The sequence below is a fragment of the Coturnix japonica genome, chromosome 4 (genome assembly GCF_001577835.2).
Source record: "Coturnix japonica isolate 7356 chromosome 4, Coturnix japonica 2.1, whole genome shotgun sequence".
Taxonomy (NCBI): Eukaryota; Metazoa; Chordata; class Aves; order Galliformes; family Phasianidae; genus Coturnix; species Coturnix japonica.
In genome coordinates, this window is record NC_029519.1 from 22,103,415 (window position 1) to 22,130,866 (window position 27,452).

The window sequence follows — 27,452 nt, forward strand, 5'->3', positions numbered from 1 at the left end:
CCTCCGGCTCCCGAGTAGCGACATCCACATCCAGGCAGTGACAACCACTTAAAGCTAAGGGCCAACTTTACCCTCTCGCGTTACGGCACTCGAATATCTACGGAACCAGCCGTCGGCCACTCGCAGCCTGGGACCTTCTCAGGCTGGACTTCAGCCGGAGTCAGGTGCCATAATCCCCCTAGGAATGCAGTCCCATAGCTCCGAGTGGAACCCACGCTTGCCGCTTCCCCAAGCACGTCGTTCCGCTTTACAGGAGCACAGGTTAGGTTGCTTTTCTCCTGCCTTGCAGTCCTTTCTCCGCAGCCCTCCCTGGCAGCGAAGCGCTGACATCCACCCTCTCGCCTCCCGCCGCGACACGGTCGCTGCCACCCCCCGCACCCCCCAGCGGGCACCGGAGCCGCCCCCCGGCCCGGCCCCGAGCATGCTCAGTGCCGCCCTGACCTACTTTCCCCTGCCAGAACTGGTGGTGGCGGAGGACAGCGCTGCGGCACAGTACGGCACAGTACAGCACAGTACGGCACAGTACAGCGCAGCGCAGCGCAGCGCCCCGTGATCGCGGACTGCGGCAGCGCCGCGCTGCGCTCCGCCCGCCCGCGCAGCGCGCCCCGGGCCCGGCATGGTGCTGCGCGGGGCGCGCTGAGGGCACGGCGGCGGGCGCTGCCGCAGGGCGGACGGCGGACAGCGGACAGGTGAGCGGGAGCGGCGCTTCGGCGGGGGAGGAGGGGGCGGCGGCCGCCTCTCCCGGCACCTGCCCGGCTCTGCGCCTCGGAGAGGGTGGCTGCGGAGCGAGCGGCGCGCTGTCCCGCAGCGGAGGAGTGCGGGTAGGCGGCCGCGGCGCTGGGGAAGCGGCGGCTCCGCAACCCGCCTTCCCGGCACGGGAGCCGCAGCGGGGAGCGGGAGGTGCCGCGTTGGGAGCGTAGAACGGCTGCTCTGGAAGTAATGCCGTGCGGAGCGTGAAAGTTCAAGGGATGGATTCACAGCGGGACCGGGGCTTTCAGGAAGACGCGCAGCTCTAAGCAGGAAGACCTGGGGCTTCTGCCTTCCCGCTGATCCCAGTGGGCTGACGCCCGCTCCGGGCAGGAGAATGAACGAGCGTTAGGAATTCTGCATAGGGACATTTTCTGTATAGCTGACCACTTCAGAGAGCTGAAGTCGTGCTGCCTTGCATTTAAAATAAAGGTGACCCCCTGCTTGTTCGCTGTAATTACCTTTTTATTTCAGAGGACAGCCTCACGAGGTAGAAGTCAGTTTCCAAAGTGCCCTGCAGGAACTGCAGCCTTACGCTTCAGTGCGATTTGGTAGAAGGAGCCAAAGTCGAAAAGCACCAGAAAAGTGGGCATAGAGATCAGAGCGCAGCGCTGCTGAGCAGGCGCTTGACCGGTGCGTTTATTTGGGCGCCTGGTAGGAGAGCGTGCTTCCCAGCAGTGCTTTGTGAGCTGTTGGCGTTCTGTTCTGGAGCCTGCTCCAGAAACAGAAGTATCGGCAGAGTAGGCAATGCTACATGCCACACGCGGCTTCATTTGGTTTGTCTGAAGAACACTGAGGTTAGTTCACAGTGATAAAAGCAGAGGAGTTTACGGGGGAAAAGTGGAGTGGTTGATATGTTTGGAGCCAATGCATTATGGAACAGTTTCTCTCTTCACTGCAGTAGGACAAAATCTGGTAGATCTCCTTTCAGTGGAGGTGATGTTTGCATGGTAGAATCTTTTGTCTGGCTTAGTGCGTACACTTAGCAGCAGCACCATTGGAGTACTTGTGCTTGGTGCAATAGGGATCCTTTTTTAGTAGAAAGGCTTCTAGTTCAGACTGCAGTATGCCAATGGCCATCATTTAGGAGCACAATTCAGGCAGTGTGAGTGCAGGCTGTATATGTGCCATTTCTTCTGAAGAATATGAAGCTGAAAGTCTAGGCAGACAGCAGACAGTCCACCAAGAAATAGCTTGCTTTCCACTTTAGTATGTGGTATTAGTCCAACACAGGCAAGTTTCCCATAGTGAAAGCTTGTATAACACAGATGTGTTAGCGTGTCACCAGAAGGCTGTGGTATAAGACCAAGCTCCTTAGCACTTCCTGGGATTTTTCCTTCCTGCAGTTCTGAGCTGCTGCATGGCCTCCCAGCTGTGTACCCTTGCAAAGCCCTCTCTGTAGCTTTACCTTGGTTATTTAGTTGTGCTGACTCCAGCAGTGGCATTCTTCATCCACATACAGACCGACCTTGGAAACATCGTTTCCAAGATAGTGGGTGTACTGTTATTTTTTCCCCAGTTACTATGATTAAAATAAATCATAACAGCCTTTTAGAGCATCAGATCTTCTGTCTACCAGGAAAGAGGTGAGAGGCAGACAAAACTTGTACGTGTTTGTATAGGCGTAGGATAGAGTGATTCAAAGAGATGTCATGATTTTTACTTAGCTAACACAGCATTAGACAGCCCACTGTCTCCCTTCAGAATCATGAGCAGGAGCAGTGCTTCTTTATCAGAAATCAGGAGCACTGTACAGGCACATAATTCTCCTACTTTGGAAGAAGACCACAACACATGAAGGGATTATATTAAGAACAGCCTATCTAGGCAGGCTTAACATTTAATTAACACATTCTGTCATTCTGAAAGCTTTGTACCCACAAATGATTTCTGCTGATGTTTTTAAGTCATACAGGGACAGGGAATCTGTACTTCATTGCAACCATGCTGCTGTGTGTGCATTCCCTACTCACAAGCACACGATGTGTGGCACATGGTCCTACCAGCACTGCTGTGTTTTCTTCAGTAGGTTGTGCCTGTGGCTGGTGGCAGTGGTGTCATATGGTATAGCAGATTGCTCTGTGAGGGTTACATTTATAAACTCATCTCTGAGTCGTGTTGCTGCATTAGCTGTTCTGTGTGTTGTCTAATTGTGATCAGCTTGACAAAAGATGCTTAGAAATTTCTGTTATTTTGATGTTACTTGATGCAGATAAAATGGCACAAAAGTTAGAGGTTCTTCAGTAAACTCTTGATGAATTCTACCTAGGTTATGTCACAACAGTGGCCATATGAAGACACACTAGCAGAGGGCGGTATTGATTACATTTGTGTACAAGCAAGGCTCACGTTTCTGTCTGGTGCAAGGCAAACTCCTCTGAATACCATTTCCTGTTCCTTTCTGATACTTGTGGAAGAAACAGGCACATTTAACCTGAAGTGATCTTTTTCTATTGCAGCCAGCTGTGAATGGCTAGATTCATTTAAATTCCCCCTTTACAAGTTTAATCCTGTCTTAATCACAGCATCCACATGTAAACCTCTTTGCACTGAATCACAGAAACGAATACACGCTTAAGCCAGTCATTAAAAATGGGTAAATATATGCATCTTGCAGCTCTGTGAGGACGTAGATGAATTAGTCATACTCCACGCTGTTTTCTTCCCATTTTTTATTCTGTTTTATAAATGGGAACCTTTTGTTAAAATACTGTTTCTAATGGAAACTGTATGCAGTGAAGTGAATACACTTACTGAAAGCTTGTACAGAATTTAGAATTTAAAAAGTAGGGAAGTCTTCAGTCCTGCAAGGGCTAAATTCCCTGCATCTGGGATTTTTATTCATCGTTTGAAAAAGGAAAACAAGTAGACGTAACTAAGGGATGGTCAATTTTGCCAAAAAGCTCAGTTGAAGAGAAAGCAAAGGGAAGTGAGTCAGGCCCCATTCCACATTGCCATGTTCCTAGCAGTAAGGATAGATAAGCTACCCCTAGAGCATGTGAGATCTGTTGTTTTTGCTGACCTTGGTTACTTAAGCTGTTAGTAGACTAATACCTGTGGAGTGCTGGTATAAATAGAAGGTAGGAGGTGAGTGGAAAAAAAAAAAGGGAAGATTACCCAAAACTTGGTGAGGACAGGCAGTGTGCAGATGTGTGTGGAAGTGTGGGACTCTGCATCTTCTTTGTTCCTTCTTTCTCAACAGGGGTAACTTCTAGGCATTGACCCATCTGTGTTTATTGCCAACAGTAAAACAGCAGCTGTGCTGAAAGCTTGCAGGGAGTTGAGCTTCTTAAAGCTATACAGATGTTTCTGGAATAATAGCTTTGTATACAAAATGACACTGAGTAGCAATTATACAGCCTCCAAATAAGTACAGATGCTAAGTAAATCTAAATCATCATCGTGAAAGTAGTATTTGTTTGGAAAATCCTTACAAGAGCTCATACCTAATCAAATGTGAACCGGGCTTTAAAAAATCTCTGCTACTGATAGCCTTGTTTCTGCTTTAGGATCCAGGTAGCCCACAGCTCAGTAGAAGGACTTTTCCTCTGCAGGACTTGTGTTGATTTTAAAAACAGCAAACTTCTCCACTAAACATAAAACATTGCCTTTGCTGCAGTCATTAAAATACCTCCAAGAGAAAGCAAGCAAATTGCTCATTCCGTATAAAAATGTGCATATGTGCTACATCTTACCTAATGAAAAGTTAAATGTTCAAGTTGCGTCAACAGTTTTGTTTTGTCTTAATTTGGTGTATTGCTTTAAAAAAAAAAAAAAAAAAAGATTTGATACAGCAGAGGTGCTGGGATTATAGGAACTGCAACATCAGAGGGGAACGTTTCAGAGGTTTGGCATTCTTGAGGTACTTTTAAGTAATCTCTCAGTAATTACCTAACAACAGCCTCTGTCTGTTCATTTTTAGATTAATGGATTAGGGTCTTTGAGCATTTGTTGCAGTGAGGCAAACAGCCACCACTAGATCACTTAAATGGCCAAATCAATGGAACCATTCAAGTGTTTAGAGTGAGGAGGGTTTAAATTCTCCAGGATTTCATATGTTGGCTAGTTAAGCAATACTGAGGCATGAAGTAGAACAAAGAGGAACAATAATAAGGAGAGCTTTACGGTAAAGATACTTATTTGCAATAATGCTCCTAAAATATTTACATGCTTGTAAAGGCATAATCTGCAGGATATTTTTTACCATCACTGAATAGAATGACGTATCCTTCCTTCACTGCTCCAAAAGTCTGCATTTGTTATGTAGGAAATGTTTATATAGGATATTTTTAACCGTATAGAATGTAGGGTAATGATATTGCTTGTTACTTTCTTGCTGTAGTTTATTGTATGGTCCATGATCTGTGTGAAACTACTGAGCACTCAGGCTTCCACAATCCTGAAATAAATAAGCAATGTCTCTCCTGAGTGTGTGATGATTGACTTATTGCACACTGGGCAATGAATGTGCTTTTCAGACAACAACATGAGTAAAGTGTGATTGTGAAATTACGGGTATGTCTCTCTGTTAGGAGAGATCTTACAGAAGTCTGGTAAAGACACGATCACACTTTTGAGTTGAATGTCTGATTGCAAGTCCATATGTTCTATCTGCAAATCTGCAGGTAATGTGTCTATATTGACTGAAAATGAAGTCACAAACATAATTCCTGGATTATTTTTTTTTTTGCAACCTTGAAACCCATTCCCAAATTCCTGTATCAAAACACAAGATGCTTATTATATGCTGCTCACAGGATTGTGTTTAGCCGATATATCAAAATGCTCACAATTATTTACCATCACTTCAGTCAGAGCTGCACACCGCCCCATCTCAGACCTTGGCTGACCTCCCAGTTTAAAATTTCTACACATATAGCCATAATTTCTGTTGTAGCATTTTGTGTCCCTTGTCTGTAATCTGTGAGAGGAGCCTGTGTCTTTGTCCCCCATACCCATGCATCATGTGCCTGAAGGCAGCAAGTGTCACACCAAGTGGCATTGCCAGTATGGCCAGAGCAGTGTCCACAGCCTTGACAAGAAGTTTCTGAAAGGTTCCCAGGCAGCTGAATTCAGCCAGAGAGTCTGAAACGCATGTAGTTGGGAGTTGCTGCCCAGCTGGAAGCTGCAGTCTAGGTGGGAAAGGAAGCTCTTCAAACTACAAATGCTGCTACTGTGCCACCTATTTGACATAGCCAGGGAAGTGGAAGACAAAGGAGTTAGGAAGGACTGAAATCCTCACAGAAAGAATACAGTGCACCTCTTTCAGAACCAGGCTGCAGTATTGTATGGACTACCAGATGACTAGAGAAACAAATCAGGAAGTTGTTGCAAGTTGTAAACAAGTTGTATTTCTCTTCATTTGTTTTTTAGACCCCAGTAGCTTAATTGTTTCAATAGGTAGTTTTCACTCTCCTATGAACTGGCAATGAACTTTCCAGCTTTTGTGTCATTATCAGTGTGCCTTCCTTTGCATTCCTCTTCCAGTGACACCTGTTAGTTTTTACCCTTGCCCACTCTGAAAAGGCATTGCCCATGGCAACTAAGAGAGGGATTGGCCTGAAGAGGAAATGTAATAAGTAGTTTAAAAAAAAAATAATTAGCATTAATTTTGTTTTGTAGCGTCAGCCCTGATAATTGCAGATAAATTAGAACTAAAGTGGAAGTCTTTTCATTTTCTTGGTCACTTAAAAGCTAAGCAAGACAGCATTGAGATGTTAAAGTTGTATGGCTACAATTTATGCATTGAACTGATTTCTTTTGCTTCACTTCTGAATCAAATAACCTCACAGTTAATAGGATTACACATTATTCCAAGTACAAGAATAGGCAAGTCTTACAGGAGTAAGCAAGCCAGGAAAAAGTATGCATCACTGACTTCTGTTCTTTTGTGCTGTCATAATGTCATTCTGCACAATTGCAGTGCTTATAAATGTAGCACCTCACTCACTGCGCTTTTTCTTGGCAGCAGTGATACTGGGAAGCAAACTCATCTGTGATGGGAAAAAGTAAACGGTCAGTCAGAACGTTTCTCTGAGTCATTTCTGTTTCCAGCCAGTCTGCGCTGAAAGTGTCTTCTATTAAGACCATCAATGGTTTTGGACAGAGAAGTTTTAATCTCAATTTTGCTCCATTTCACAGTCAGGAACAATACCATCAGCCTGCGGCTGTGCTTGCTCTCGAGCCTATCCCAGGGAACTTCTCTAGATAAAAAAGGCAGAGCAAGCACCACAGAGACAGCTGTCCTGTCACTTAGAAGAAACGCCTGTCGCAGTTCCCTCTCCTAGCTCGTTTTGTGTAGTTTTTCTTGGAAGTTAATCCTGCGAGCAGCACTGTTACTTTCAGATTTTCATTTTATACAGTGTAGAAAGAAACAAAATAAATAATTGAATATAAGGACCCCTGGCAACTATCTTTCAGTAGTGAATGTTGCTGCAATTATAGTATCCAGGGGAAGTTGTATTTGTGTTAGATGACTGAGGAGAATTTGGACATTCCTCTTATATCATCTTAGAGGTATGCCTGTCCCTCACTACAGCTGTGGGTGGAAGAAGTACTTCAGGGTAGCCAGGTTATTTCTTTTCCTTTTCATGCACCACAGTATGAATAAACAAATAAATAAAAGAAGAAGAAGGAAAAATAAGTGTATGCAACTATATTAAACTTACTGTAAGCTTCTAGTTTTTCAGGTAGCTTGTGTGTTTTTGGGGGGGATGATAGAAAGGGATGCATCTATTCTTTCCATGTTCAGAAAGGTAACCTTATATTAATTCCCATCCTTAAAAGTGCTCCCAGAGATTAATTCTGTTCCTTCAGAGCAATACTCAATATTATAATGTCCCCCTTCATTAGTGTCCTTTGTTACTCTCAGTCTTAAGGAATTCTTGCAGTAATCTTTGTTTTAGTCTAGCCAATCTAACTGTTCTCTGACTAAGGGCGAAATTAGAAGGTTAGACATCTTGGCTGTCTTCATAGTTTTTATGATAGGCCACAGTTCAGTAAAACCTGTCATGGCCAAGAACCAGAGCAATTAGCGCTGTGCCCACTTCTCCCATACCCTGCATTCTCATGCGTCTTGGCCAGAAGTGGGCTGACATCACCAGCAGTCCTGTTTCAATACCCTTAGCCTGCCTTTTAGTTGTGTAATTGAATCATAACTCATTGCATCACTTATGTTTAAGAAAGCAGCTGACTCCCAGGTTTGTTTTCCATAACATCCTCAGATCCTCAGGCTGCTACTGCATGTATGGCAAAAGCAAGATGGAAACTCTCAGGCAATTTCCCTTTGCACCACAATCTGGTGTCAGGGCATTTTATACTGTTTCCAATTCTTCCTGCTTTGCAAATCTGACTGCCATGTTTTTGGTTCTGTGCAGCAGCTTAGCAGAGGGTCCAGGATGGGTGGCTCTGCAGGTGAGTACCCTCTAACTGTCTCTTATTAGGTGGAGCTGAGAAAAACTTTGTTGTTGTTGTTGTTTTTTCGATCCACTAACAGTGAATAGGAAATCTTTCCTTTGGTGTGTATCCTATCACTTCTTCATTGCCCTAGGAACATTTGTCTAAACTAGCATCTTAAAACACTGTTCTTCAGAGAGATTTCTCTCTAACTCCTCAGATAAAACCAGATGCCCATCAAGAGCCCTTCCCTGGATGGCATGTGAAAGCAGCCGCCACTCCTCCTAAACATTCTACTTTAAGATTCCTGCCTGGTTATTGCTCATAGCAGCCATCAAACTGTATTTATTTCAAGCAGATACGCATCTGTGTATGTTATTAATATTCTGCGTTCCAGGAACATACATGAGAAAGTACATTCCCAAGAGTAACACAAGTAGGTAGATGTCAATTACTTCATCTCTATATCTTAATTTTTACTGCATATATATATGATTCACTTGTGTTGTGCCAGAAGGAGGGAGCAGCTGTTATTTTCAGACAAGTAAATGTCCCCTCTGACCACATTAACCAGTCAGATTTGTTACCTCTACACAAAGGTGCAGTTTTTTATTTCAGGTGTTGTGTGTTAAGCATGGTTAAGCATACAGAATGGGTATCCTCACACCATTACTGCCACCACACACTTTCCAAAACATCCATCCATAGCATCCCAGTACTGTAGGGACTCACTGGGCCAACAAGGAAACTGAACTTCCCAATAGACTGGGGGTCCTTAAATGTTTTCTGTTTACCTGCTGGGTGATGTTAAACAACAGTTTGGGTTGCTACAGATTTTTCTGCCATCAGAAAATATGTTCAAATATGACAAAAACAGGCTGCAGTCAGTAACTAGTAATAAAAGCTTGAGCAGTTTATGTTGTTCCTTTGCCCTTCCCATTGTCTTAAACCATCAAGTCTTTGTTCCTCCTTCCCTTTCCAGAAAGTGTGACATGCCTTTTGGCTTTTCTGTGTGGTGCAATGCAGATCTATCACACTGTCCAAGAGCATTTTATAGACTAAATAACCATAAAGAATAGCTGTCTCCAAGGTTAACAGAGTAGTAGAAGCTAGATGTAAATAGTGACTGAAATGATTGAAGTACTTTTTCCAAGGCAAAGATTTAGACATACTGTGCCTGTCTATAGAGAATGTGTAGAATTTAGACTCTTTGCAGTTTGCACAGTCGGAAATGGATTTTTGAAGTCACTGTTCATATGGCTTTATATGACAAATGAGATTTGTATGTTAATTTAAGATTAAAAATTATTCTGGCTCTTCACTGCAGATATCTCCACTTTTGGTATTTAGGAGAACAGAGAAAATGAGGGCAAACTTGAGGCTATGACAGACATCTATACCTTTCATGCAGCTTCTCTGAAAAAAAAAACAAAACATATTTTTTTCCAGTAATGATCCATCCTACAGGATAGAGGAAGCTAATTTGCTCTTTTAATAGCAGCTGTATCCATTTGTACAAAATCAACTTTGTTGCATTTCAGAGAATAGAGAATGGAGAAGAAAACAGCCTAAGACAAAAACAACCAGTGAAAGATGGTAATGTTGCTTTCTTTTTGAATAAAGAAGAGGGAAATTGATTGATTGATTTTATTTTAGTTATTCTTGTGTGTGTGTAACCTGCCTAGCTTTGTCCAGCAGTCATTTCTCCATACTAAAGTAGATGAAGTACCATAACATCAAACAAATCTTCAGTAAAATGTAAACCGTTTTGCAAGTGAAATATTCACTTGGGGAAAGATGGCTGAATACTAACTATGGCCTATTTTTGGATTTCAGATAGATTGCTCAAACTAATAAGGTTCATTAAGTTTCAGTTATTTATCTTACAAAAACACGAGTTAAACCAATGTGGTTAGATATTCTGATGTGATTTTAATGTATTTTGTGGCCCTTAGACTCCAAGTGAGATTTTGAGAGGTGCTCATCTTGAGGCCAGCATTGTGCCATCAGTCAGAAGCGAATGCCTATTGTGTTCACTGGGGAACATAATAAGGCCAATACAGAGCACATTTGTAACTCCCCCTCCTCTGTCTACAAACTGAAGTCATTGTTAATGAAAGGGCTTATTGTAGATGATTAGTTGAGGAAAAATATTGTTGTGAGAGTGTCCAAAAACTGAACAAGCAAAATACTTCAGGCCACATAAGGAATGGAAAAGTCCCAGCTTCATTTGTACCTCAAAGAAACCTTGCCTGTTAGTATGTCACTAGCAAGTATTTTTCTTTCAAAATCTGCTCTAAAAATGATTTTATAAACTACTAAGTGCCCTCTTTTACATATCTCTTCCATGTTACATTTTATCTCAGAAAAAAAAATTTAAAATAAGTGAATGGATGGTTTTAGATGTTTTGTTGTATGCTTTATTGTATTCAGACAAAATTGCAAATGATAAGGGCTCTAAAAACAGCCCCAAAAACCCTTCCTGGAGTGGTTTCTTCCTTCTGACATTTTCCACATTTCAGCGAAGACTGTGCGTGACAGAGCTGCAGCAGTGAACTGGTAGTGACAGCTCTAATGTGCGTTACCTTTGTTCGCCTGTTGATTTTGCAGATGCAAAAAAAGAAGAAGAAGAAAAAAAAAGAGAGAAATCTGTAGCACTTTCAGAATAAAATTGTAGCTGCTGCTGTAGCTAAATTGCTGCTAAGTGTCTAGGTGATAAAAGCCTTCTCCTACGCCTGCCTCTCTGAACAACAGGAAAATGTATGCATCTTTTTCCAGTAAGAAAAAGGACTGTGATAACATTAGCATTTAGACAAGACATTGAGCTGATGATTGTGCAATGCATTAGTGGATGTGTCACTATTTTAAAGGAGCACATCTAATGGATTGTTTATACAGGCCATCTCATAATGCTTATTTATTATTTTTTTCAGGGTATTAAAAAACAAAAAAAATTGCATGGATCAAAATAAGGCTCTCTTGTGACCTCCTCACCTCAAGGGCCTGCATTCTACAGAACCAACCCAAGTTTCCAGCCAGCTGCATATAGCACTGAAAGAAAATGAACATACTGAACAGCCACCACTTTTTGTGCTTTCTGCCTACCATACGCCTTGTCATCTTATTAGCAGCTCTGACAACTGCTGAGGATGTGACTAATAGCACTTTCAACCGCACTGGCACAAACACAGGGTCTGTGCCTGTGGTCATCTCCCACATCGACCATATCATAGTCAAGGAGGGGTGTAGTGCCTTGATTGACTGCAATGTCCAAGGTAGTCCCAGTCCACATTACAGATGGTACAATTCCAACGGCCGCCTGCTCCACGAGGATGAGAATAAAGGTAAGATTTTAGTATTCTCAGCAATGTAGCCTGTCCTGAGACACTTCTGATTTCAGCAGGCTAACTAAAAGCCTTAATTTAATGACCTGCAGGAAAATATACAAATCATATCACCTATAAGTGTTGTATATACCTTGGAAGAAAACAATTCTTTTGTAATGTGTTATTTATAGCAAAACGTAGAAAGAAGCTGAGATGCCTATGTTGTAGGCAGGCTTCTTTTCATTGGAAGACTTCAGGCTTGATCCTATTATTCACTCCCTTCTCTTTGTTCTTCTCTGACACCAAAGAAGACAGAAAAGCTGTTTTCCGACTCAACAAGAGATTCTCTTGGCATATGGGAAGAGTTCATTAGCACAGTTTCAAAGAAAATAACTCCCTGCAGGCCCTCCCTGTCTTTATGTACAGTGCCACGTGTGAGAAACAGGAGATGCCCAGAATGACCAAATCTATGTTGAGGCAGCAGTTAGATGGACAGGCCAAGTCTGATCCATTCTGGCTGCAGTAAGACTGTTGTATTTGCCAGAGACCTTCATTTCACATGAGCTTGTTTTCCTTAAAAGGAAGGTTTGGTGGATAATCGTAGTTATACTTTTAGGGAGCATTCAGTGGGGGAAGATGGAAGGTATTTTGCTCATGTAATCCTTCTGTGCTGAATGCTTTGTTCACAGCATGATGAAATTAACTCTTAGTAATTCCCAATAATTGCAGGACAGCTTGTCTAAATAGTAGCTGAACTGAGGGACAGCTCTATTATTATGGAAATGATTGACCCAACTGTAAGTGCTATAACAGCATATCTATAACAACTTACTACGTAACAGGTTATATTTTACATTTCAATATTTTATCTTTTTTTTTCTCTAGAGCTAGAGAAAGAATCTGCTTGACCTAGTTAAGCAGACTTTCAGATATAACTTGTGCATGATCATAGGAACATATAGAGAGTTTTACTAGAGCTCACCAACAGAAGTTTTCCTGCTTAGCTGGGCATCTAACTTTTGGTCTTAGTGTAGCTGACTGAGAAAGGCAGCTGCTAACACAAGCATTCAGGTAGGCAAGGAAAAACTTTGACTAAATCAATGAAAATGCAAATGTTGCATAAGAAAATGTGAGTTTATCTTAGACTTCCAACACTGCACTTCCTTCTTTAAGAAAATGGTTCTTTTCATGTAAGAGATGTTCCCTAGCACAATATGTATATATATATGGTTGGGCTGAAAAAGTTGTTGAGCTGTTATTAAAAAAAAACAAAAACAAAAACAGCAATTATAGCTTTTCTATGTATTGTTTTCACATGTGGCTTACACTGTCTGCCATGTTTCATCGGCACAAAACCTGTCTTTGAATCACAGTTCAGTGCTGTTATGTCATTTGTAATAACTGGAGCCAGGATACATCAGCAAGGCATCTTGTCATTCTGCAGTGAATAAAGACCTACTCTGCCAACACTGCAATTCAAAGAAATACATAGCAGCCTGTACTGTATATCTTAACCTAGAACTGGAGAAGAAAGTGTTACACATGTTGACACATCCACTGTAAGACAGTTTTACTCAAAATTTCCCCATCTTTAACTGATTGGAGTCGGTTTTTGGGTTTTTTTGTGGTTTTTTTTAATGTGAAAGTCTGGTTTAGACAAAAGATTTTATTCATTCTATGCATGTTTAATTAGGAAAACAAAAAACAAAACAACACCAACAAAAAAAAAAAAACCAACAACAACAAAAAAACAACCCACAAAAACATGATAAAAGCCCATACCTGCTCTGTATTAATTTTTTTTTTAATATTATTGTTATTTATTTATTTATTTATTTGACTACTGAGTCTCAAACTTGCCCAAAGATTCTTCCTGGAATGAAATTAGGTAGGAAATAGAGGAATCCTTACAACAAAAGAACAGGAATGGCTTGGGGTTGTGTTAAAGAGGTGGAGAATGGTTGTGTCCATATCTCTGTAATTGTTGGTTTTTTTTCAGTTTTTTGACATTAACAGAATTACATAGGTTACTGTAATGAAACACCAAAAATAGCCCAATGAAAACACAATAAAATGCGCTGCCAGGGAACAAAAAAAGGAGAGTTTAGTAGGTTTTTCTGTCTCGTAATATTGTTATTATTGTTCACTGAGGATGTGTGGCATGTGTTTGGGAAGCTCTCTGGGATAAGCAGCCATCCATTTATCTGTCTATAAGATGTTCGTAGATGTCATACATATTGACTCACTTCTATGAGACTCTTTTAAGACATGAAATTATAATATATTTGAAATCAGTGTCAATGATTTGATAGCCTAGCTAGGATCTCAGAGGGAGAAAATCCATTGTGATGGCCAATTCTTTGTTTTCTCATCAATGTTATATCCCTCTTCCAAAATCTGAGGCCAGTTAGACAAAACTGATGTTTAAACTGTGCTGAACATGTGAATGAGATGCCTCTAAGTAAGTGATTCTGTTCTCCTTTACAGCAGGAAAATGGTGGTTTCTTGACAATGGGCAACTAAACATTACCAGCGTGTCTTTTGAAGACAGAGGTAAATACACATGTGTCGCATTTAATATGTATGGCAGCGTTAACAATACCGTGACCCTGAGGGTTGTCTTCACTTCTGGAGATATGGGAATCTATTACATGATTGTCTGCCTTGTGGCTTTCACGATTGTTATGATATTGAACATTACGCGGTTATGCATGATGAGCAGTCACCTGAAGAAAACGGAGAAAGCAATCAATGAATTCTTCAGAACAGAAGGAGCTGAGAAACTCCAGAAAGCCTTTGAGATTGCAAAACGTATCCCAATTATCACTTCAGCCAAAACGCTCGAGCTTGCCAAAGTAACACAGTTCAAGACCATGGAATTTGCTCGCTATATTGAAGAGCTTGCTCGGAGTGTGCCTTTGCCACCTCTCATCATGAACTGCAGGACTATAATGGAAGAAATTATGGAGGTTGTTGGTCTGGAGGAGCAAGGACAGAATTTTGTACGGCAGACAGCGGAAGGCCAGGAAACCACTGAAACAGATGAGCTCTATACGATCCCAAATGCTTTGAAGCGCAGTGACTCTCCCACAGCTGACTCTGATGCATCATCACTGCATGAGCCACCTCAGCAGATTGCAATAAAAGTGTCTGTTCACCCACTGTCCAAAAAGGACTGCATGGATGGTCAGTCACAAGAAAGTGTGCAGTTGGACACCAAGGAAGAAGACCTTCCTCAAACACCAGCACTTCCAGCAGAGCCCTCTCCTGAGCCTTCTGCCGAACTCAGTTCTGATGACTCAGCACTGGCAAATGACACGTGTGTTATATATGAAAGCCATGTATGATAGTTACTCCTGAATCTATGCATAGCAGGAAAATCAGGTGGAGCTCTTTTAAAAATACATATTGTACTTGCCGCTAAGCCTTACCAGGAGACTATCATAGCAAAGCATGTATGTGGATTATTGGCACTTTCTTCTCAGTTTGACTTTAATTTATCATGATGTATGGCAGAGTAATTGCTAATACATTAATACTATTTGCTCTTTTCAATTAGGAGTATTTCCAAGAAACATTTACCTCAGCATTTTCTAGGCTGGAGTCATCTGTAGTGGCCACCTGAAAGTCACTGGTAGTGTTTGATGTAGGACGCTTGAACACAAAACTGGTTTTCATTTTCCTCCTTCACATTTGTTATTTTCCATTATTTTGCAAATATTGTCTTGTGAATTTGAATTATTGCCCAAGAGGCAGCACTCCAATAGCCAAATAAAATCCTAATAGATTACTTTTACAAAGCCTGTTTGCTGAGCTGTATTGTGATTGAGAAGGCCATTAAAGAAAGTTAAAATGTTTCCATTTCATTTGAGACCAGCCTGCTTAGGCACAAGGGAAATAGTTTTCCCTTTTCCACTGAATGAAGATGCCAATAAGTGGGTGGTTTGTTTTGTTTTCTTTTTTCTTGTCAAGAAACAACTTTAAGGTGTATTTTAAAGATAGGAAAGTCGTTAAACATCTTACAAAAATTTGCGGTCAGAGCCCTGCAGGTTTTTTTCTTGCATTTGTCTGTCTGTCTCTGGCTTTTCCTGAACTTTATAAGGAAAACAGTTGCAAGTATGCAAGATGCTGTGCTTTGTAGTAATTTGGCAGGTATGTGCAGTGTTACTAGAAGACATGCAGGTACATTAACAATCCTGCAAACTCCAATAATCAGGTGATGTCAAAGGTGAAATGCGGAAGGCACTTTTACTGGCATTCTCTATTTTGTGCAGATTTTTATTCTGGGGATCAAACCTAAATTTGTCTGTGAGTGTAAGCTGGAGAATGTTTTATCTAAATTAAAAACAAAGAACAAAACAAAACAAAAACAAAAAAGAAGTGTACTGTAAAATTAGTGCTGGCCACAGAAGCTGTTTACTGTGTTATAATTTCTTGGGTATTTTAAGAACCTCCCGCATAAGGTAGGATGTGTCCTACTCAAGAACATGTGACTCTATGACTCTATTCCAGTAAAACTTTAAGTATTACAGCAATTGGGACACATTAAAAAAGGATTAATGTTTTTGCCAGGAGTGCAAGGAAAGTGGTCATTTCTATTGCAGACAGGCAATTAAAAGGACCTTCTTTGGAGCAAGTCTGGAAAGAAAGCTCTTATAAGGAGAAGTTTTTATAGGGTTAATAACACATTACTTCATTATCTGACACATATTTATTTGGAACTAAGGAGCTTACTATTACCCAGTAGTTTTTAAGGAAGACTGTAGTATATGTACAGATATACTGTACAGATATACTGGAATTTTGGTATATTGCAAAAAAAATAAGTCACTTTGGCCTACGGAGATGTGATGCATGGATGGCTCTCTGGATGTATTGTTGAAGTAGTCACATCTACATAAAGCATTCTTCAGAGATAATCATCTGTGTTAGCTGCACAGCTCATCGAGACCAAGCAAAGTCAACATGGCAGCTATCTAAAAAAACACACTGATAACCAAGTAAGGTTATCTTTGTATTAAAGTGCAGAGCTTCACTAGCAGTGTAATGCAGGAACACCTTGTGATTAGCCTTTCTATGATTATTTTTTAAATGTTTGTTTAACAAAGGACTTCAGATTTTGCAATAAATCATGAAAATGACAGCATTTAGTTGCCTAACATTTGTGCTTACCACTGTGGTAAGCATCTCTACACAAGGCACTTGCACACATCCAGAAGGAGACATGAAAGGGCAAAATCCCTTAAGGAATGTGGCTAGAAACATTTTAGAGAGAAGTATAAATCTAGAATGTGGGGTAAGAACACTATGAGGAACCTCACACCTGACTGGCGTGATTTCAGCCACATGTGATGCAAACTTATTTCCTTGTCTGAGTCCAAAATACATTTCTGTTCACTGATCATATCAGATTTTCTTCAAGTCACTCACTTTGGTTCTAGTTTGAAAGAGTCTGAGGGTGGAAAAAAAAAAAGCAGGAACTTGCAGTAAATTCTTTTCATTCACCTTAATCTCCTGAAAGAGGCATCTTGATTTTTCTGCCTGCCCAGTATTTACAAACAGAGGTAACACAATTTATAAGTTAGCTGCTTGGTGCCCAACTAAGACTGCTTAGATGATAAAGGATGTTCTCCTTCAATAACTTCTAAATTACACTTAAAAAAAAAAAAGTTTCAAAAATAAACTACAGTATTTAATTTTATTTGCTTTCTAAATACAAATTTTTACAGTGGAGACCAGACCCATTCATGTATTCATGTGCTGATTGTTACTAGGCCACTCTGACTACCTGATCCTGTCTAGTGTATCTATGTAAACTTCCTTCAGTTCATATTTTTTTTCCAAAGATTGGCCACAAAGAGCATGTGTTTATATACAAACATACCTTGGCAAACGCTTGCTTATGAGCAATGGATACTTGGAATAGATGCATGCAATAGGTATGGTGCTGAATTTCTGCTGTTGCAAGGTCAAAGGGAACTTCTCAACTGGCTTTGCTGGAGCTGAAGTCACTGATTGCCAAGTGTTTACAGACAGTCAGCTACAAAGCCTTTGGACATCAAGCTTGATGATACTATTGGAATAAAAAACAGAACGGTGCTGTATCAAAAGAAAACACAGGCTGTAATGGTTCTGTTTTATATATTACTTCTCTTTTATGTGTCTACTACACATAAAAGCTTTTTCAATGCTTTCAGGTACTTCCTTTATGGGAGATACGTGGGCTGCAAGATCTAAACCCATCTTTCCTCTTCCAAATTTTCTGGCTGTGTTCTCCACAAAGTAAGCAAATTTTTTTCTTTTTTCCAATTTTTTTTTTTTTTTTTTTTTACAATAGTTCCTAGGGAACGGCTATTTTATGTCATAAGAACACTATTAACAAATATAAGATTCTTGATGGTTTGAAAGAAACATTAACATTTGCATTGTATATTTTTTTGCATTAAGTACTTCAGGGACATTAAGTGATCTGTTGTCATATTTGGACTCTGCACATCTTTTGCTGTACTGTTTTACTTATTATATCTTCAAGCAGCAATTGTTCTCAAAGTGCAGAGCACCTGGGAAATACTGTCCAAGGATATTTGCAGTTTAAAAGCATAAGAAACACCAGGCCTGCTCAGAAAAGAAATGAAATTTGCAGAATATATTTATGTTGTTTAAAACATTCTTGCTGGAACTTTGTGAAAGATTACTAGATTTCTGCAGCACAATAATTCAATGTTGGATTTGATTTTTGACACTGTTCTTTTTGCACTAAATGTAAGATTGTATTAATCAGACCACTTGAACACTGTGCTATTTACTGACAGCATTTTCTTTCTGATCAGCACTTGTTTACTGCTGACCCTCTTCTGTTTTCTGAATGAGGATGCTTGTGATTAAGCCTCTACAATTCACTCATTTTTAAAGACTGTCATTTCAAAATTTTTGGAAAGTGTAGGTCAGCATTTTATGCAGGTTTGCTGGTATTAGGTGAGGCATAGCAGTTTGCTCCTGTGCTTACAAATTACTGTGTAATCATCATCAATCTTGCTGAATGGCATATATGGGCAGGTGTTGAATTTATTTTTTTTTTAATGGTGCCTGTTTTATTCTAACATAGATACAAAGTCAGTTCCTCAGTTTGCAGTTACCTTTTGACAAAAGTACTGTAGCATAATCAGGGCTTTCTGACCTTCACTTTGATTCAGAGCAATTAATTCTGAAAAGTATTAAGTGTTGAATTTTCAAAGTTCTCATGGCCTATCCTGGCAGCATGCTATTTAAGAGTATGTCGTACTTTGTGGGACAACCGAAAGCTTCTCAGATGGAAAGGAAATGTTTGCACTCAACTATCCTGTTATATTTCATTTGTTATGAAATCATTTTTAATTTTATGAGAAATATAAGATAATGATGTTCTTTGGAGAGCAGCTACTGTATTTTGATTTAAATAACTGCTACAGTTTTATAGTTCACGGCCGTAAACCACAGAGACCAGTTCATGCTCCAGTGGCAAAAAGAAATGTGATCCAGCTTGTAAATTGGTCATTGTTTCAATAAAGAATTTGCACTGACTATGCTGAGTTTGTACACACTCAAAAAGATGGCAATTGCCTTATATGAGTACACCAAGGCTACACTTCAAATGAAAGTAAACTATAGCTTTCATTGTACATGTGCTAATATATCAGAACTTTGATCAGGAGAAAGTTATTTGTCTAGACATGAGTTTTAATAAAGCTTTGAAAGAGAGCTGTTGTTGTTATTCAGAATATAGACCCAGTTGTTGTATTAATAGTCTACACTGCTCACATCTGTAGAATGTTCCCTCTGGAAGCATGCTGGCAGTTCTGTATGTAATCCAAAGGACTTTATGTCATCTGTCTCCTCTCTGAGCACTGTCACTGGGCCTTGCAAAATGTCTTGCTGCTCTTTCAGAAGTAAGGGTAACAAAGTGTCTCCTCTCCCAGAGGCACCCTACAGAGTGTACCATAATGAAACAGAAGTACGGATTGTCATACCTGTTGAGGTTCAATAAAGACATGTGCAAGGTGTTGCACTTGAGCCAGGGCAATCTCAGGTGTTCATACAGACTAAGTAAAGAACCCCTTCAGAGCAGCCCTGCAGAGAGGGAGTTGGAGGTCTCGGTGGATGAGAAGATGGACATGAGGCAGCAGTGTGTGCTTGAGCACCTATGGACGCAATAGTACAGCTTCTGAACCTTGTCTTCCCCATGCCTACCCCTCTCCCTTGTTTTCCCATTGGCTGTGTACTCCAGGTTCAAAATCTTACCCAAGATTTACATTTGTTAATTACATTCTGACACTTGTTGATTCATGTGTTATCTTGTGTCAGTCAGTTGCCATCCTGCTGTTTCCAAGATGTCTCAGTACTTTCCTTATCATGCTGGTATGGAGACTCTCTCCAAGGCTTCCTCCATTCTGTCCAGAGGACACTTCCTTTGTTAAACAAAGAGCACTGAGGGGGGGATGCCAGGCCTTCCCAATGCCTCTTCAGGTGCTTCCTTGGGTATGTCATGACTTGTTCTCTGGTTTGTGCAGGATATTCTTGTGAAAACATGACTTGTTCTCAGTCTTGTGCAGGATATTCTTGCAATGTGTATGACAAAATATTACATATATATATATATTCATGCTGACTAGACATAAATTGTTGCTAGCTATACATGTATTTTGCTAATTATTTAACTTCTCATCCTTAAATTCTCTATTACTTGGGTCTTGTCTGTCCAGCACCAAATACTAGTAACACTCAGACATATTTCCAAAGGCTAAACAGACAGGAGTTCCAGTCTTTGTGCCTATAACCTACTCCATCTACCTAATCTCCATGACTATAATTACTTCACCTATATACTGAGCATGCATTCCTGGAGAAGGTTCATCTAGAGGATAAGTGATGAAATCCCCACAGTAAGGTAGAAATACCCTCAAAAAGAACTATGGCAGTGGAGACCATGAAATAAAATTCTTATCTTGTTCTAATGCAGAAACAACATTTGATTCCCACAGGCCTAAACTGAGGCATTAAACTCACTGTAAAGGCTGATCCGTGATATCATGTACAAGTCTATAAGTTGGTCAAAGATAGTGACATAAATTGAAGCTAAGATACTAGTTTCTTTTACAAATTCTTAGTGTATGACAGCAACAAATAAATGTGACATAAACAGGGCACTCAAATTCTATATTGAGAAGTTATTTCATACCACAGCAAGAAGAGAAAAGAATGAGAATTTGCAGACAGCCCTCTAGAGCATTGAGAATATCTGCAAAACCTTGCCTATGACTTAGGAGAAATTTAACATCAGTGCCAAATCAATTTGCATTTCTACAGCCACCTTCTATACTGAGCACAGATTCTTGTCACATCTGCTCTGACCAGACCTCTCCTTTGTGGGCAAGCACTATAGGCAAGGCAATATTGTAAGTTATCAGAAAGAGCTTGCTTCCTTCACCTACTGTACTGGAAATTACTTGCAGAAGTATTTAGCTCCGTGCTGAAGGCCAGCCACAGACGGCCTCAGAGCTCCAGAACTCCCAGCCAAGGTGGGTGATTTGAAGAAGTCATTACACAGAATATTCTGTTAATGCCAGCTTGCAATGGTGGTCTTTAGATGTGGATGATAATTGTGACGTAGTATTGTAGATGAGAAGACATGTTGTAAGACTGTTCTGATTTAACAAGGCAAAAGAAACAACAATGGAACACCTACAATGTGACAGCATCAAGATGTTCCCCTTCGCTTTCCTTCTCAGTGCGTGCAGACTTCTCTAACTGTCACTGCTTTCCACAGCAATCTCTGGGGCAAAAGGAGTGTTGGGAGGAGATAAACGACTCCCAAGGACTAATCATCACAACGCCAGAAGCACAACAGACACTGAAGATAGCCAAATAAGGCTATGTCTGTTAGGCAGCCACTGGGGGTGGTTAGGATAATGAATTTGAGAATGTAATGAATATGTAATACATGTGAAAATATAACCTGTTCACGAACGATCAACTGGTGGAGCATTCTTGGAGAGTTATCTTGATGCTACCCCAGTGCTGCCAATAAAGAATACCTTGCTTAACGGTAACAGAACTTTCAGAACTTTGCTGTTAAGATTCTGCACATCAGTTTCTTTGAATCATGGGCAAGCTGCTCTTTCTGAAATATCTCTTGCATAGGTTTTGATTACATCACCCACTAAGTTCCCCTATTAACTGCTCAGGTCCAGTCATTCTCAGCTGATAATTACAAAGCTTTAAAATAAAATGCCATCACCACTTGAATCTTCCTGAAGCCTCCTATTGTTCCTGCAGAAGGATTAGCCCAGACAGTTATCTCTTGAGTTGCTTGGCTGTCTTTTAACGCCTTCCTGCCTGGTCTGCAGCGCCTCAGCCGGAAAGCGAGATACAAAGAGGGCAGAAAACAGAATACTAAGCATTCTTCTAAAGAGATAAGCATGGATTCTGCCTGTCTAAAATACTTCCTTATCCTCAATAATACATGCAATAGCATACAACTTCAGGAAAAGATTATAAATAATTAGATGTATTAATTAAAAGAAATATAAGATTAAAATGAAAAATGTTTCTCCTCTCTCAAAAAAATCCAGAGTTATTTTTATCGTCGATGTATCTAAAATTCTAACTCATTCAATCATTTTTTTCATTTGTTTTTAAAACATACTCAAAAGGAGAAAGAGTCCTGAAATGAATGGATTTTTCACCCCCAATCCCAAAGTAAATCGTGAGAAAAAAATTGAAAACTATTGCCATAGTCTGTCACTCAGAACAGCCTATTTCAGAAAGGTAATGTCAGTCCGTTTTGGTTCTGTTTAGATGACTGCAGCTATCAGGTACTGCTGTAAGCACATTTCTCTTATGGCGCCTTCTTCTTGGTTAAATGTTGTCTTCCCCTTTCTGTGTAAAAATCAATATTCCACCAAAGGAGATTTATCTTCTTGCCTTTTTCTCCCAGGGCAGCACTCCATTTTGATACCTTTCTTGTATTCTGCTTAGTGTCTTGGATTCTGTTCTGTTTGCTCTAAAATCCCTCCCTTTTCAAAATAAGAGAATCCTAATATATATATTTTTTTTCAGTCTGCTGTTTTGAGGCAGGATCACTCAAATCCATCTGTATAATTCAATGTTAATTATGCAGATATACAATTAACTACTGCTGGGTTGGTGCATGCTGAACTAATCAATAAACTGAAGTACTTTTGCAGAACAGCATCGACAGACCAGATGAAAACAGCATTCCCAAGGTACATGGGAAATATTAGTATCCTCAGGTACATACTGGTATTGAATATGCTATTTTCTTTTGTTTGATCTCTTCAAAAGAAGTCACATATGATAAATCCCTACCCATAATATATTTGGTTTTTCTTAGCCTCCCATCACTGATGGGCTAACACACTTACACAGCACCTACAACTGTACAGTAACTATCCACTATTTGTACTTGTTTATCTTGCTCATTGAATAGCTTGCCAAGTACAAAGGCCTCTCTAAAGTATTTTTGAAGAGACTGCAGTTTGTTGATACTGTGTAAATGATGTGCACTTCATATGCGCTGCTAAATGTTATTTCACATTTTTGCACTGAAATGCTGAATTTCTGTGGAGCCTGATATCTACATTCTGAGTTTCTTTTTCTGTATCTTTTAAACTAGAAAGTTTTTCATAAGTATGCAGTAAAATGACAGTAATCTGCTGCAGAATGAAACTGCTTTTTGGAACTACGGTTTCTATAATTTATAATCCCTGTGTGATCTCTACTAAGCATAGAGCACATTCTTTAATATACATGCCACAAATAAGGTGAAAGGCTAAAATTCTCTGTTATTTGTGTAGCCTACATTAGAATACTAGTTACTTATTAGAATACATAGTATAGTTACCCTGATGCTGTAACTCCTGTTGCAGACAGGAGAACTAGCCAATGTTATATGATACAGCATCACTGAGAATGACATTCCTACTATACATCAGTTTCAGAAAAATTGGTCCAGAGAGAACCCATCATTTCTCAGTACAGAATGAGGGACTGAAACCTCTAGAGTACATTGATGTTTTTCAGTAAAAAAGAAAAAAGTAATTATTTGGGGTCCTCCTTCTAAAATTGATGAATGAGCTAAAATATCACCAAAGACAGAGTTCATCACAGCATGTAAACCCATTTCTCCCAGTAATTAGCAGTCACGGAGCAGCTAAAGATGCTGCTCAGTGTAGTGATACTATAAGGAGGCAAATTTTATGCTACCTCATGCAAATTGGCAATGTACAGGTGATTACAGATAGTGACACATGACACAGTCCCCAGACTGCACTGATCAATTAAGTGATAGTACTGCCTCTGAAATTTGAGACTGAGAAGAGAAGGGCACTGCAAATGTAACTAATGTCTCTATGCTGGGCTCGTGCAGTTGGAGCCTCTCCCTAAAATTCACTTTTTCCTTTTGACTTGATGCTGTGACCAATGTACCTTCCTTCATTTGTTCTAGCACTTTATGTAGTTCTTCATGGGAGACCCCACATTGGTTCTTCAGTGAGGCTACAGCTCAAGAACATGCAAGTGCACTGCAGGATGGGCAGCTCAGCAGTTCTGCCAAACATGAGCTTGCTTTTACACTGTACCCAATAAAGACTCTCCCAGAGGCCTACCAGGAGTTAGGTGGAACTATTTTGTTCTAAAGAAGGATGTGCAGAAGCTGGACACCTCAACACAAATTAGTAGATTCAAAAGCACTGTCTGGTTAAGCCCTATGCCCTTTTTCAGCTTCCTATTCTGTAATGACAGGATTCTTGGGTTTATATTTTGACCTTCAAACTGTACTTGAAAGTACAGCTGAAAGAGATCAAAGAGGGTAGATTCAAGTTCGAAGAGGGTAAGTTTAGGTTAGATACAAGGGAAAAATCTCTTACAGTGGGGGTAGCAAAGCACTGGTTACCTAGAGCTGTGGTTGATGCCCCATCCCTGGAGTCTTCCAAGGTGAGGCTGGATAAGGTCCTGGGCAACCTGATTTAGCTGCTGTTCATTGCAGGGGAGCTGGACTAGATGGCCTTCAGATGTCCTTTCCAACTCTAAGGAGTCTGTGATTCTATGATTCTATGATTCTACCACCTATTGTTGTGTTCTAAAAGAAAGTTTTAAAAGATTTTCTAAAAACCTTTGAAGATTGAGCAATGAAGGGTTAAGAGAACACAGATTCCACGCTTAATCACACTTTCTTCTCACAATGACTTAAATTGCATTTGCAATTTGCAGAACAAACACAGGATATCCTAGAACAATCAACATTTTCTCAGTGAAGGTGTTTGTTCTCAGCTTGCCTGGGGCAACTACATAAAAGGTTTTAAAGCCTTGTCAATTAGCTGTATTGATAATAAGGGCTTTTGTGAGTGGGTGACCTGTTCAGAAAGAAATCTCACCGGGAATTCCCAGTTTGTAACTGAGGCTTCTTGCCTTCCCATTAACCTACAATATAGGGTTATAGGGCTATAAAAGGTCATTTTTACTAGAGCAGAATCACTTAATCTTCTTGAAGTCTGGCCTAGCACTGTACATTTTTGTCTTAAGAATTTGCTACAGGATATAACATATACTAAAATACTTTTGTGCTCTGTCCATGCAATTTGAGAGATTTTATTCAAATATGGAACCAGAAAATAAGTCTTCCTTCATACTTCTTCCCTCCAAAGTTATCATCAGAGCTGCTACAAACACTGAGATGGTGGTAGCATTTCTGCCCACTTCAGCCCAGACCACACCACTTCATTAGAGTGCTGAGAATTTGTTGGCAACAGAGCAGCCAAAGCACACATTCTCAAGGGAGTGAAAGGAAAATGTTCCACAAATGCCAAGCTGGAACTTGGCACCATGGGTCACTTGGAAAATGAATGGCACTATACATAATAAACAGGCAGAGAGAGGGAGCTTAAATTCTAAACACCCTCTTGAGAAAAGATAGAAAACAGTTCTGAAGAACAGTGAACAAAAGCCATCAGAAAAATAAGACATTGGTTTTTGTCATGAATGACTTATAATTATGGCTATGAGGTTGGAAAGAGAATGGAAGATTCTGCAGTACAAAGCACTGCATTCTCTAATATACTGTGTGATATTTTAATTACGCTTATCAAATAAAGTACAGTGTCACATTTCTTAGATCTGTTGGACTCAAAGATCATATTTTACACATGTATCCAATTATCTTCTTGCTTCACTAAGCCCTCAGGTGACATTAATGTGCCATCAATTAATACATTCTCCTTTTAATTCCATGTATATATGTGTACAGAAAAATACATTTTGGAAGACCCAGGAATTTAGTAGAAATATGAAGCAGATCAAATCTCAGTTTTGTTTCCACATCTCTCATATTTTTATTATGCAACATACAAACATTGTGAAAATATGAAAATATATGATACTAGGCTACCATGTGGCTACCTGACAAAAGAACAGATTAAGCAAGGTAGCAGGAGTTTTGATTCAGTAGATGAAGAACCCTCATTTTGCCTTCTTCACATCAACAGTTTGAATTTAAAGGGAATCTGCCATGACTTCTAAGCACATTAGTTCTACCTTGCTTAGCTCTCAGGTTGTTCACCAGTCTTTTGTGCCTCCTCATGCCTTCAGTATCTTTCAAACTAGTCATCCAGGGTTGCTTGATCACTAAGGAAAGCTTAACAAACCTTATTCTGCACAGAAACAGAAGTAAGCCTCAGACAAATTCAGATATTATTTTTAGAAAATTCCTAGTCCACATCCAGTCCCATTTTCTTAAAATAAAACTGAAGATTAATAGAAAGCAGAGAAGCTCACCAAATAGATATCTTCAGTCTTAAATGCTAACATGAAACTACCACTGTGCAAAGCCACAGAGTCTGCTCTCCTCTGTTTTCCAGACCTTTTGTAGCTTTCCTTTTTAGTACTTGCCTCTCTAATTTGGAAGCTAGAACTGCACCCACTAGCAGAGGAATCTGAGTCCAAGTTTGTCTTCTGCTTTTTCTTGCACTTACTTGACGGTTGAAAGAAAGCCAGTTGTGCAGTCAGACCCAGATCCAGAGAAACACATAAACATGTGATTTATATATATGAATAGTACCATTGTAAAAGGTGTTGGCTCTTTCCCAATATTTCCCATCAGTCTTTTCTCTGCTATTGCTACTTTGTTCCATGTTACTGCATGTTACCTCTCTGTTTATTCCAAGACTTAGAAATACAAAATGGGGTGCAGGCTATTTATGTGACCATCTCCAGAGCCCAGAGGATAAGGTTCTGTGGGACACTGCACACAAATACAACTGCGTTTGAAATATGATGTCAGAAAATTCTCAGCACTGCTTCTCATTTCAGTTGATTGGCATGGATTAGAACAACTGCTAGCTTGCTTGTTCAGTTTGAAGTGCTCAGAAGATCTCCTCAGTAGTTACTTAATTATGGAAATATCAGTACAAGCACTGAAGATTTGGGTGTTAAAATACAGTTGGGATTTTAAACACTAAATGCTCTAAACTATGGAAAGTAGTGACAATTTATGGTACGATGAACCTATTAATATTTATTCATCTATGAGCAGTGATGTGTACACAGAGAAAAGACCAACATGTTTCTAACAGTCCCACATGCAAAATAAACATTTAGGGGTAAGCTTCATAAGAGACTTATCATTAACATAAATTCCCCTGGGAACAATTTCATATAATCAAATTATCTCAATTATTCTACTTCAAGCTTAGGAATTTGTGTTGGAGATTCTCACATATTGAGCCATACATTTTAAAATATTGATGCAATATTTAATCTCAATTGCCTTGTCAGACACAGTGCATTCTCACACAGAATGATGTGAGGCCCGTGGTCAGTGTTACAGAAACACTGATGCTGGTGAAGCACTTTTAATCATTAACTTTCATAAATTCTGAGGGGCCTTAACAGTGTGTCTGTCTCAAGGTGTTGAAAGCCTTGCAGAGTCAAAGT

At 40.0% G+C, this 27,452-nt stretch overlaps 1 protein-coding gene across 2 annotated transcripts; it reads left to right on the top strand.

Annotated features, from left to right (window-relative positions):
• Positions 1-566: 566 nt before the first annotated feature.
• On the top strand, positions 567-20,136 carry MFAP3L (microfibril associated protein 3 like). 2 transcript variants are annotated; one of them, XM_015860974.2, is made up of 3 exons: positions 567-689; positions 11,076-11,486; positions 13,956-20,136. In XM_015860974.2, the coding sequence occupies exons 2-3, from the start codon at positions 11,204-11,206 to the stop codon at positions 14,813-14,815; spliced, it is 1,143 nt and encodes a 380-aa protein (XP_015716460.1). In that variant the 5' UTR covers positions 567-689; positions 11,076-11,203; the 3' UTR covers positions 14,816-20,136. The 2 variants fall into 2 exon arrangements, with proteins under 2 accessions (XP_015716460.1, XP_015716459.1); XM_015860973.2 differs by lacking the exon at positions 567-689 and adding an exon at positions 1,460-1,544.
• Positions 20,137-27,452: the final 7,316 nt, after the last annotated feature.